At 37.7% G+C, this 13,786-nt stretch overlaps 1 protein-coding gene across 5 annotated transcripts in view; it reads left to right on the top strand.

Moving 5' to 3' along the window:
• Nucleotides 1-13,537, top strand: part of ABLIM2 (actin binding LIM protein family member 2) — a 163,639-nt gene extending 150,102 nt beyond the window's left edge. For 3 of the 5 annotated variants that reach the window (XM_067297186.1, XM_067297184.1, XM_067297183.1), the window contains 2 exons: nucleotides 7,319-7,379; nucleotides 13,058-13,537. In XM_067297186.1, coding sequence (XP_067153287.1) covers nucleotides 7,319-7,379; nucleotides 13,058-13,254 — 258 coding nt within the window. In that variant the 3' untranslated portion in view covers nucleotides 13,255-13,537. Of the gene's footprint in view, nucleotides 1-2,338; nucleotides 4,092-7,318; nucleotides 7,380-13,057 lie in introns of those variants that run through there. The other 2 variants (XM_067297187.1, XM_067297185.1) reach the window with 2 other exon arrangements.
• Nucleotides 13,538-13,786: the final 249 nt, after the last annotated feature.

Here is a 13,786-nt window from a genome sequence, read left to right as displayed (position 1 = left end):
AAATGCTGTCAGTAAAAGATTGTTTTTAAAATACATTGTCAGATGTTGCTCATTTCCATGCGAAACAGGAGCTCCTTTGCCAAATATGCATGGGGTATTTGTTCCATGTTATGCATAGTGCTTATGTCGGGTTGCTATCATTGGTCAAATAAAAAATGAAGGCCGAGTTCCAAACTCTTAGTCACTGTTGATCTGAATCTGTGGAATCAAGGGGGAAAAAAAGGCTGTCTTTTTTAAAGAAACCACAAGGACCAATAATAGACCATTCCATGTAATTAAATGTAGTGATTTCTTATAGACAGTTTCATTAATTTTCCATATATAATTTACATTGCAAAGATAAACTCATTAATAAATGGAAAGTAAAATTTTGCTTTCAAATTTGTCAAATTTGTAAGGCAGGGCCAATAAGGATATATCAGTCCTAGCCAATTAAGCCATTATGGGATTATCATGATGCATTAGCATGCTCCTGACAAAGTTTTGGCCCATGGCAGCAGGTGCTCTTCCAGACGATGCCGAGGCCTAATTCAAGTGATGGACAACCTCAGCCCATTTTAATGACCAGCACAAACGCAGTCTAAAGGACCCACTGATTCCCCTTCCTCTGTCGAGCGGCCATATCATCAGGCTGCACGTTAGACCTTGCCTCTGTGGTCCCAGAAATGCTGTGTTCCTCTGTCCACCCAGCACGCACCTCTGACGTTCAGCACTTGCATTATTCACAGTTGTAAGAATGATATTGCCTTAAATCCCCTCCAGGCCAGCTTGTTGGCATGTTTCTGGAGAGTGAGAGATGTAGATTAGGTGTATTTCTGCGCCGCGAGGACACTGAACCCGGGTTTCTCACCTCTATGGAAGCCCTGCAGCCACGGGGCAGTTAGACAAAAGGAAGGTGCCAACATCCCCTCCATGAAAAGGAGGCCGATGTGTAGCTTGTGCTGAGTCCCGTTCTGCTGCGTGAGGCACGTCCGAGTGTGCCCTCAGCTTGGCAGCTAGCGGGGACGTCATTTCTGGATCTGAAATCTGCTTCGGCAGGCGCCAAGGTGCTCGGGCTGGGGCTGCCCAGGAGGAGAAGCGTGCCTGGGGGACTGCAAGGCAAAAGCCCGGTTGGGGTGGAGAGGGCTGGACTGCAGGTTTGGCCTAAGCTTCTAGCATGTGGGTTTGACCATACATCTTCACAGGGTAAAGCCACTTTTGTTTTATCTTTGATATTTCTGCCACATACTACACCAAGCAGTGTAGGCTGTTTGGTAATGCTGAGGACTGGAATACACTACATTAGGCTCTGGTCTAACTGTATGAGGCTGAAGAGGTATTTAAGACAGCATTTCCGCAAAACTGGGCTCTGATTCTGAACACTCTTGCATATAGCAGCTCGACCGACCAACCTATGGAGGTGCTCAGCCCTTGCGCTGCCAGTAACTGCAGCGGCAGTCTTTGTGGAGAAGGAGGGGCCGTGTTTAAAACCTGCAGTCCGTAATTCCTCTTGTTCCACTGGATCCGTCCCTTTTAGATGGTGAATGCTTAACACACAGAATGTAACTGATACTTCTAAAATGCTTGAAAAAGAGCCCACAATTATCAGAAGAATTGTATATGATGTTCATTTATAATTCACACATTTATTTTTTGCAGCTGTTTTTGAATATACGAGTAATTGCGAGGCAAAGATTATATACCTTCCTTATCTTCCCTCTTCCCAACTCTTTATGTTGGTATTCTCACCTTTTTCTCTACATCTCAATTTTTTATATTGAATCATATGAAAACATCAAATAGAAGCAAGGTTCTTGTCATTTCAAACAAGCTTTATCCAACCTGGAATTCTGCTATGAGCCTATCCCCATGGATAAGCATGTTTTGGAGTTAGGAATTAAGCAGTGTGCTCTCTCCTTTGTTACAAGGCTACTATTAGTGAATCAGTGTGGTGCCTACCACTCTCATTAAAGATCAAGGCAAAACAAATCCAACTCTGAAATTACATTGTTATCAATCTCTTTAAAGTCCTGGAATAGCTTAAATTTGTCTCAGTGTGCTCTGCCATCAAGCCCCGTGTATAAATGCATCTCTTCCCCAAAGACTACAGCTTCTCCTCAGCTGGAACTTTATTGAAAAGATTTATTTTTTTCAGAAGTGAGCGACTGCTATCAATAATTTCATTTCCCAGCTGCTCTGTGTTCATTTGATTTTGTGTATTGGCTTTTCCAGAGCCAATATGGGAATTTAAATGCAAATCCTAATGCATTATTTTGTACTGTATTTAAGACTTAGGAAGAGGAGAAATATTCCTATGCATGGAAGAGCTTAATGATATCTTTGTATTTTCATTTTCAAGAGGCATTTGTCCCCCGAAGAGTTCCAGGAAGTCTTCAAAATGAGCATTGAGGAATTTGATCGTCTGGCACTTTGGAAGCGGAATGACCTGAAGAAAAAGGCCCTGCTTTTCTAGCCCCTCCCAGATAAAATATGTGCTTAATCAAAACAAAAAATAGTCTTGCCAGAACTATCACATGCACTTGCTGTTGAACCATTGTCCAGCTTCATTGTGTTATTATGTGTCGGGGGAAACAAAGGACAGATTAGATGGCAACGCACTGGAATACAGAGAATTTGCTAATCTTGCATGACCAGCTGGTTTTGTCAGTAACTCCTGGTCCTACCCAGTTTACAACATGCAGAAATCTAGCTTTAAATTTATTGTTGCTTGCAGTTATTGCTTGATAAAACAGGAAATTTCGAAAGGAAGAGCAAAAGGTGTAGCTGTGACAAAGGAAATTCATCTAACATTTTGTTTCATTAAGTTTTACAACAGAGATGCAATTTTTACAAAATCAAGCATGTAACGAATATAAAATTCTCCAAAGAGGGATCACATGCTGTTAAAAATGTGGTAAAAGCCAAAGAAAAGCATGTCAGCAAGCAATTACTGCAACTGTTTTAAGTGTGGTACTTTTTAAGAATGAAAGCTGTGGAAGCACCTTAAATCTAGTTCATGTACTTTAGACACAAGCTACTCTCTTGAAGGTCGTGTTTGTCTAAATGGTAACTAGCTATCTTTAATTACAACACAAGAGTTTTTATTTTATTAAAAATATATTATGACATAAAACACTTATAATAACTAAAATATATAGAAACCTACTTAAAAATTTAGTCCCATTCATCAGGAAAACTAAAGCCTTATTGAAAACTGGTTTAAGAGTGTATGGTGCCAGTAAACTGTGTTTTCCTGGTATTTTGGGATGTTTGGAGAATTTTTTTTTTACATTTCATGCTGATAAAAATACCATGTAATCTTAATTATATGTAGATAGATATATCTATCTATAAAATAATTATTTTCATTAATATATGTTCTGAATAAAGGCATTCTTACTTTCTCCACTTTCTGGCTTTACATGCTAAGCCATGAGAACTATGATGGCAATTGGTAGGTGTGGAAATGGAACAGTTCAGCATAAAATGTAACAAAAAAGCTTGATGTGCTCTATCAATAATATATCAAATTATAATCTAACTATTATGAATTGCTCATGCATTAATATTTGCATGTTTCTGCAAAAATCGATCTTCAAAAAAAGAAACTATGTGATACCAGTGCAGTACCTTGAAACGTTACGTTAAACAACAAGCAAAGCTAATAAAATCTAGCATTTGATATGAGCGTTAGACCTTAATATCTCTTCCAGCTGAAAGACTGTATTAAATTTAATAATTTCATATGGTCAGAAGTATTGTTGCTGACAAAGAATGTTTTAAAGTGAGTTGCTAGTTTTGTGCGATACTAAAAGAGCATTACAGAAAAGTACATTTTTCAGCCATGTGTCAGTATTCTGCATTTTTACTGCCTTGAATGTTTGTACTCACTTCCTACTTCACTATGTCTTTTTGCATTTCCATAAGGTAACTGGTTAATATATGCACTACTACACACTGGTTCAACTGACCCAGCATTGGAAATATCATAGCATTGAACATGCCTTCTTCCAACTAACTTTCAAAATCCATGCTGTTGGAAATAAGTATTTTCTCATGGCGTAAATGTTTTGTCTGATGATACAAATGTTTAAAAAATTCATTAAAACGAAGACGTAACTCAATGACTCGGCTAATGTGTGTATAATTTTTAGATTGTACTGCTGCTCTGGATAGGTTCTCCCTGTAATATTAATATGTAATTTGCATTAGATTTGCCCAGTGAGGAGAAAGGATACTTCTTATTGTTTAATGTACATCTGAATTTTGAGTACTGCAAAGTTGGTTATAATTTAAACAATACCTCTAGCAAATGCACACCTCACCAACCAAAAGCTGCTTCATTGGTGGTGTTCAGTGTACACCATCATTAGCCAATCTTGACTGAGAGCTCCTGATCACCAGTAGGCAGCATCTGCAATGCTCTTCAGCCTTGGTATAGATTGTTATGTTTTGCCTATATGTGAAAATTAGCTGCTCACTGAAACTGGCCAGTCCAAAATGTGATCGGCAAGGTCCACTGATACCATGAAAATCCAAATCTAGGGGAGCAAGTGGTTGGAGAATGATGATGAATATGTTTGTCTGACATTGATGAAGACCACAGTTCTCACCTACACCTTCTTGGGACATCAAATTGGTTACAAGTATTTTCTCAATGAGAAATAAATTGCAGGTGGATTGAAGAAATCCATATACAGGTGCAGATCAGATTCGGCATAGATCTTCATAAATGGTTTGAAAATTGCTTAACCACAGCAGCCATTGTACTGATGTAGGATTTAGCCTATGCTGCAAGGAAACTGCGCATTAATAAGCAATGTGGGTGATCAACAGCTCTACATTCCTATATCGTATTCCACAGTTGTATGGCAGATGACAAGTGAGGACAGTTAGAGCATGTGAGCTCTGTTTTATATATGTATGCTGTTTTGAGCCAGTTAGTTAGGATGTCAACAGTTCAAGTGTCTGCTGAAGGCTATTGCCTCACCTGAGCTAAATCAGATGTAGCTCCTGTTTTACATATCCCCTATGTAAACCTTTTAGCTCATGAACATCAGTTCTCATGACAATGTACAACTGCACCTAGGAATGGTACCCCATCATCTATCTGTATTTGCCTACAAATTAATTCTTCATTCTGGGCTCCCCTTTATGGTCAGCAAAGAGAAAAAAGCACTTTCACCACATCCTAATGTTCAAAATGAGTTGTACACATTGCACAAATGCACATTGCACAATTGCATATTTCTGTCCATTGAATATAAAGAAAGCCTACCTGACTGCAGATGTCTACATGGCAAACTACCTAATCTTAGATGAAATAAAGGCCATGCCTCCTGTCTAAGGGGTCGAATACCAATCCCACAACCATTGTCAATTCCTAGAGCATGTTTCCAAATGACTTTCAAGGCATCAGGCTGGTTCTCTGAATTGCACAGATCTAATGAAAGGCCTTAACACAGTAATTTTTTGTCTTCACTGCACTATTCACCAAGCAAGCACATATTAGATGCCAAACATGCAAAGATGTTTTATAAAACAGTTTATCAACTTAGGTTCCTACTACCAGCCAAACCAAAAAGGAATTTTGGCTTCCATACACAAAGCCTTTGCTGCCCTGAGACAAACAAGTACTCTTGTGTATCCTGCTTATTTTGTTCTCCTGAAAGCTTGAAATGGTCTGTAGATGTCTGTTCTGTGCAAAGGTGGCATAACTCAGTAAGCTGTTCTGTTTTTCAGATGATACATGTCAATGTATCACTCTATATTTAAAGCACCTACTGTCACATGGTGTACAGACCTTTCCAGCATAACTGAATTCTCATTTACAACATGATATTGTATGCTAGATTTGGTACCAGCCAGACAGTGTAAAAGGGCCATAAAGTGAGCAATGTTGTAATTTGCTTCACTACTAAGTCTTCTGCACATCACCTAACCTCTGTAAACCAGACATAGCATAACAAAGACTACAACAGTTCTGTTTCTAAAATTTATTGTATTTTCCCCACTTTAAAATACAAATTGTAATTTTAGTCATTTAGTCTACTTTCAGTAACCTAGAGCATCTCATTAAATGTGAATAGACTTACACATGCGTAATCAATGTTCTGGTTTATTTGTAGAGTCCATATGCTAATTTTAAATAGCATTATGAAATGGAAAATGCATTTCGGAGTAATTACATAACTCTTTGCCAAAATTTTCCATCTAGTAGTGTGGTCCAGCATTGGCAGTTACAAACTGAGAGTCTCAACACACATCAGCCATTTTTTAGATAATGGTCTTTACAGTTAATAAGATACTGTTCCATAGTGGTGTTTTCGAGGAAATGCTGTCTTTCAGCATTTTTTTAAGTATGGGTATGGCTATGCAGCTTATAAGTATCAATGTAATTCATCAAGGAACCAATTTTGATCTGTATTCAAGAAGCAAGGGAATTCTGTCAGAGATTTCATTTTCATACTTGGCTCTGATTTGTGTATCTCAGCTGTTCAGGACAACCCTGATGTATGACTTAATTCTCACCTCATGTATTTTAAAGAAGGCATGTCTCAAACACAACAATGAAAAAGCGAACTGATTTCATCATCATAGTCTTTGAGACAAAGGAACACATGGATTTTTGTGGTTGACTTACTAATGCTGAGCCTCTCTGGCCAACAAGTCCAGATAGGAAACCAGGCATGCCAAATTACCATTATAGCTGTCTGAGAAGGCTGGACATTTTCTCTCTGACCTTCTGGTATTTCTTTTCCTTGTGGTTCAGTGGAGAACTCTGAAGGCTGTAATTGCAGAAACAAGAAAATACATAGTTTTGAGAAGCTACCTGGAATCTAATAATCCTTTGAGACAAAGATTGTTTTACATTATCCAAAACCATACAGCTCAGGCCGAGAGAGACACCTTGTCTTATATGCGTCATTTTGATGAGGAACCACCTATTTAAACTTTCCCAAGCATGTTCAAGCCAGGTCATTAATTTTATTAGCCTTTTCACAGATCTGCAGGAAAATGATGTTCTGCCATTTGCAAATGAGCTAGATCAGATCCCAAACACTGCTGTCTGTAGGGCAGACGGGCTCCCGAGTGTCATCGTAGTCTCCTGACTCTTTGACATGTGTGTGAGGAAAGGGGTCATATTCCTTTAAGCTTCCTAAGATCCAAATTGGCCCTTCAGCAGTGTGATTACTGGATAACTCAGAGGCATGGCTACAGTTTTGCAGATATCTTGAATATCTGCAAAAGAGAAAAGACTGGTTTTAAGATTGTAATGATAGACTGCAACCCTCTTGTACATGTAAAATTATACTGGAGCCTTGTGTTTCTTTTTCAGGTCCAGGCCACCTCTGATGCATGGCCAAATCCTCATATGCTCACTAGAGGTGCCAGCTCAGGTTTGTGAATTTTAGTTTCCTTCTCATTTTTCTTATTCTGTGAAAAGCCATGTTAGAAATGGTGACATCCAATAAAAATGCGTGCCTTTGAAACTTTAGGGCTCAATAGTTTACTTCACTGGTAATAAAGTTGTCAGCACACACACCAGATTGAAGTTAGTTTGTTGGGTTCTTTCAGCTGGGTATTATTTCCTCTTCGTATCAGCCGCATCTCTGATTAAAGCTAACAGAAGTAAACAGTTTTATGTGTTATTTCTAAGTGCTCTTACTTTGATCATTTAGCACCTTTTCTTCCTACCCCTCAGTGTCTGACATCTTGAATATTATGCATGTAGGTATTTGTGAGTAGGTAGTTTCCATTTTTTAAATGATTGAACAATTATATGCAGCATTCAAGCCATTTGGCGCAGGCCAACAGTCCTTCTGTTCCAGCCTGGCCAGCATCAGCAGCTCCAGGATGCATATAAATGTATTCCAGGCTTTAAGTAGCAGGCTTACTGTCTCAGCTAAGAAAAATTTACCATTTATTATAAGAAATCTGGGTATCCTTTCTGAATATTGTTAAATTTGTGTCCTCAATGATTTGCTCTGGCATGGGGTTTTGCAATACAATCCCATGTTGTACCCAACATTACATACCCTTTTTTACTCAACTACTTTTTAACATAGTCATTGATACATTAATGGTATGATTCAAAAGTTCCTGATCTATTTTCTCGGCTTGCTGTGGTGAACTCATTTATTACATCCTCTTACTCATCTCTCTGCTAACAATCACAGTCTTCTCAATTTTTTTTGAGAGGAAAATCTTTTTGTGCCCTTGATCATTCTTCTGTGACCTCCTCTCACTCTTCTTTGAGGTTTGTTGTACCTTGTATTCAGGAGGTGGTGACCCACAATAAAGGCATTGCAATACTTGCCTTATATTCACCGTGCCATGTCAAACGTTCTAACATCATCTTTATCAGGGGAAGAAGAAAGGTAGGAATGGTTTTAATTTTTTTGCTACACATATACTTTATGCCAAGGCCCTTCTTGATCTATTCTCAATATTGCAAGCTTCTTTCCTGAGGGGACATGCTTCTAAACTAATGCATTGTAAGAGTCATTTTAACTTTTCCCACTACTCTCCACACCTTTTCATTTATTGATAATTAAATAGGTAGCATGATAGCAAATTAAACAACCCAAGTTGTCAATGGTCTGTCTGAATTTCCTTATAGTTCTCTAGCCCAGAATAATTTAGTTTGGGAATCACTTAAATAATCTTGATGTCACTTGACGATTCCACTAATCAGCCCTTAAAAAAAAAAAAATCCCAGATAAAGCATATGGGAACTCGTACAGACAGTCCAGGCACCCCAGGTTTAGCTAATTTATACTGGAGGCTTTTCAGCTCATAGCTAGATTTTGATAGATGGCAATACATGCAGGACTTTATGAGAGGCACTCCATAAGACATAAACAGCATGAAATTGTTCAAATCATAATATTTTTTGGTATTATATGTTATCATTGGCAGGAAGACTGTGCTGCCATAGGTTATTGTGGGGGGCTGAATTTCAGGGCAGAGAGTTCCTTCCAGGCTCTATAAATGTTCTCTGAAAGTGTTCTATACAAATATGAACATCTGATTATGTGTTTTCACATTTACTTTACATTTTCAACTCTGAAATATGTGCACAGTATGTAAATTAGCATGTTTCGGGCCTTCTGCAGTTCACGAGGTGACTAAAATGATTATTTCTACTCTGAAATTAGAAGTATTTATGAAAGTTCTTTTGAATGTGATCCTGGTTACTAAAAAAATTATGGCAAGACATCTACTCATTTCAGTAAGAAATGAACAGGCCTACTACTTGTAAAACAAACCTTATAAAGATACTTACCCTACATCATGTTTATCAGGCCTTCATTTCCAAACACTTTCCAAAAGGCAAGCATTAAAGTAGAAGTGTCTGTCCATTAATAAATCTTTTTCTTTCAAAATCCTTAAAATTCATTAATTGGAAGAATTGGAAAGGTTTTTGGAGCAGAAAAATAGAAATAGTGTGTCTTTGTTACTTCAGAAAGTATAATTAAATGCAAAATTGGCCAAACTTTCTTGAAGGAATAAGAAAGTACAAGTAAAAGTGAAAAAGAGACAGCTTGACTCAGAATGAGTTAAATAAAGAGTAAATCAGGTATAAATAAGGAGTAACTTTAGTAGTTGCTTACATAAATTTCAGTAGGCAAGACTGCTAAGTACAGATATCACAAAGCAACACAGATTATAATGCTCAGTGGGTTTATCTGAATAACTGAGAATTTCAACAGAATTACACAGATGTTGTTTTGACAGATGAAAAGCTTAACAACTGGCTGTTCCCGATCTTGATGATAAAAGAAAACAAAGGTATCAAGTTGTGTATGTTGTTGATCAGTGGGGGGAAAAAAGAGGTAGGGAAGGGCTGAAATTCCATTTTTGGCTCAATCCTGCTAGAGTTGTAAGAAAGCAGAGTCAAGGAGATTACAGGAAACCTTGTCCTGGTGTATTCACCCTTAAACTAAAACTAAAAATAAAAATAATGAGCTTAGGATTTTAAAAGCATTTTTTAAGTTTGCGCTGTGCAAAGGTAGAGCTACCTTTCCATGCTGCTAGGAGTTTAATGTGCAAATAATAAAAGGATGTTAGCATAGCATTTTGGAAATGTCAAATGCTAAATGCTAAACCCACTGAAATCAGTGGAGGTTTTCTCTGAACAGGACCTCAACGGTCAGGTTGTATAGAGCTTGCTGTAAAGCTGAACTCAGAAGGAGGAGGGATAGTGTGCTTGTGTTTAGCTCAAACAGAGGACTATCGATGGGCAAGTAAACGTTTTTAGCTACACATTAAGGTTCTGTAAAATATACATCACCTTTTTGTACCCATTCCTTCATTCACCCTGCTTCACAATTGACAGTGGAATGAAGAATCTAATTTAAGATTTTTACATCCCTGCAGAAGGAGAATAGGTGCAAACTGTCTCATTACATAGGATAAGTTATATTGGTGCATAGAATAAGGAGAGGCACAGGCATAATTTAAAAGCTACATAATCGCTATTCTTGAAGTTTATATGGTGCACATTTTTCTTTAATTCGCTTTCTGCAGAAATGTGAATGCCATTTCCATAATAGCAACTTTTACCTGTATAAGAAATACTTGTGGGGCACAGATATAGTAAGCACTAAGTGAGGTTCCTGAAACAAATTTTAAAAGTATATGTAAAATCAAAAATTATATTTCTGTTATCATTGCCATAGGTATTGTTATTCTGTGCTGAAATTGTACATATACACATGAATAGCTTGCAAACTCATTTGATGGAGTAGATACAGTGGGACACACCATGTATCATTACAAGTTTAATTAATGAGGTGCTGTCAGTCCACATCTCAAGGATCTCTCCTCTATGCTGAGTACAATCCTATCTTGATGCATATTACAGTTTTATGTGATTGTAAGACTTTTCTGACATTTCTGAATAGAGCTTAATGTACTTCTGAGTCTCTTGTATTCAGTGACTCCACAAGAGATGCGTGAGTTTTTGTTTGGGAACACAAGTTGTTTTTTGTGTGTGTGTGTGTGTGTGTGTGTGTGTGTGAACTAAGTCAGCTCAAAGCTGGATCAAAAAGTCAAACTAGACTTTTTCTGGTGCAGCATCATTAACAAAGAGGATCTGTGCAGACAAAAATATACCCACAGTTACAGCTGTCCAGCAACACTGCACAGTTGAGCTCCATTCAGTTGCAGTAAGCACTTCTGCAGATAGTGCATACCAGGAGTCCAGAGCTGTGTTGGCTCGGCCCCTAACTTGAACAAAAAATAATAAAATGTCTTAGTTGTTCAAATGAATAGCTAAAACTTTAAGCAGATTTGTTCATTCAGACAAGAAGTTTGGGTTTTTTTTGGTTTTTTGGTTTTTTGCAAAGCTGATTTTATAGAATGGCTGCATATTTGATAGAATTAAAAAAGATTCCCTGGCTTTCAAACACTTTGATGCTTATTCTTCACAGAGGGGGGAATGCCTGAACAAATGTGCTATTAGTAGCTGTTGTTTGAAAAATGAAAGTATCAAAACTTGGTTTGTGGCCATGAGAGATTCAAAATTCATTTGAACTCCACTAAGCATGAGCTATACTTTTTTTCAGTGAGGCAGTACAAGCCACAAATAGAGATTACAAAATTTACCTGCATCAGCTTTATGTAATTGTACTCAGAAGAGCAAACCTGGAAAGTATGTGGGACCCAGGAAAAAAACTCTTTGAAGAGATTTACTACTTTTTAAAAAAAAATTCAGAAAGATGCAGAATATTTTAGTATTACATAAACACACAGTCTGCAATAACTGCATCATAGTACAAGATAAAAAAACACTTTATCAAGAGCTTTCTTCTGTGGTTAAAAGACACTTATTCCTACTTTGTAAATGTCTCAAGTGTCTGAGACAGCCACAGAAGCATATTTTTCTTAAAGTAAATCACAGTTTCAAGGTAACAGAAATGGATTTTGTCAAAAAAAACAGAACATGCTTTCTGCTTTTTTCCCTTCGGAGCATGTACCTTCAGTGAAACCCTGCCATCACTACGGTTTATTGCAGAGAGCGGGAATTAATGTAATTTCACTCCAGCTTTTGACAGTCCAGATTGCACAGTATTTTCTCCTGCTTTTCAGTCTTCCCTGAGACCAGCGGTTCCTGAGAGGCAAGGCATGATGATATGACCAGGAGGCGTGCGGGTTGGTCCGGGGGGAAAGAAAGATGGAGGCAGGTTTGGGCCTTGGGAAGCGGAGAAAGGGGGACGAGGAGGCAGCTGCCACTGCCCTGAATGTCTTCTAAATGGGGCTGGCTCTGTGCTGTACGTGAAGCCCAGCTGTGCCAGTTGCAGGGTTTTTCTATTTCTGCTCAAAACAAACCCCCCCCCCCAAAAAAAAAAAGCAGCAGACTGCCTGTTGACAGGCTTTCTGGTACCCAGACCACAAGAACATGCAGCCTCTTTCTCACAACTGTGATTTCACTTTAAGACACTTTCAAAAAAAAAAAAAAGATATTCCTGTTGCGACTTCTTGAAAGGTCTTACTGAAAAGTTTGAAACAGACTTTCAGGGGACACCGATCATCAGTTACGTCATCCAATGGCTTTTCTTAAACTTGTTTTCTCGCTAGGATGTTGCTGAGGTTTTAGGGCCTCTTAAACTGGTAAGTTGTCTGACTCTGGACTCAGTCCAAGACAGATTTAAAATGGAATTGCGTGTGTCTTTGAGAACTGATCCATACTTTAAAATGCTTAAAGTACTGTTTTCCTGCCTTTTTACATTGTTAAAGAGAGCCAAATCCAAATTGCTTGGAGTTTCTTACAAGACATAAATCTCAACAAACAGTTGGAGATTCTTTTCTCAGGCCTGCATTTCTCAGATTTTGTCCGATGTTGATTTTCCAAGGGAAAAAAAACCTTAAAATATGCATAATAGCTCTCCTAATCACATCCTAAAGATAATAAATATGGCCTGTCATTTTTATATTTTTTTCCTTCAACACACTAGGGACTATCTGATGGTTAAGGTCCTGATCCTGTAAACAACTGTGCTTAGATACCTTACTTCTGGGAGTAGCCTGATTATTTCTTTTGCTCTAATTATTTTCTTTTTTGTGATAACAGTGCTAAGAAGATTACAGGAAGACAAAGGCATCCCTGTGACTAAGCGTGATCAAGGCATGCCTGAGGCTTGTGAAGACTATTTCTACAGCAATGAAGTTACCCTCACTGTCGTGGAAATTTATTGTGAATTATTGAGAACAAAGACAGCATTTGGAAGTCCATCACATGGATGTTTGTTTCAGGGTTTTGTAGCTTAAAGCTAGAAGACACTTTTTTCAAATATGGAGGACGTATGTTTCAAATATGGAGATTTATACAAACTTAGCATCTACTGCTTTGTGTTGAAGATGATTAGTTTAACAAGTTTATTGGGTGCAATGTATGACGTACAGTGACTGTGAACCACAGATTTCCTATTAATGAAGTGACTTCAGTTTCCATGAAAGAAATTCCCTACTAATCAAATTATTTTCTTTGGTCATGTTGTGTTCCAGGTGAGTTATATGCTGTTTCTTTTAATTCTATAAAATCAGTTTTGTATTTAAATCATGCCATTAAAGACTCATGGGAAAGAAATTCACTGAATCATCAAGGTCTATTTTGCAGCTGATGTAGCTTATAGCATGCATATAGCTAAAATCAGAATTAAAAAAAAAAAAAAGAAAAGAAAAAGAAAACGTGCCTTGGGTAATAAAGCATTTTGGTAATACATTTAAAACATTGTATTTGTGGAAATTGAGAATTTGAATATGAAAAAATTTCTTTTGAGCCTTTCAGCTTCAGGCAGAG

This window comes from Apteryx mantelli, chromosome 5 (assembly GCF_036417845.1).
Source record: "Apteryx mantelli isolate bAptMan1 chromosome 5, bAptMan1.hap1, whole genome shotgun sequence".
Classification (NCBI taxonomy): domain Eukaryota; kingdom Metazoa; phylum Chordata; class Aves; order Apterygiformes; family Apterygidae; genus Apteryx; species Apteryx mantelli.
The sequence above is the reverse complement of the archived record's forward strand: the minus strand, read 5'-3'. Positions and strand labels throughout refer to the sequence as shown.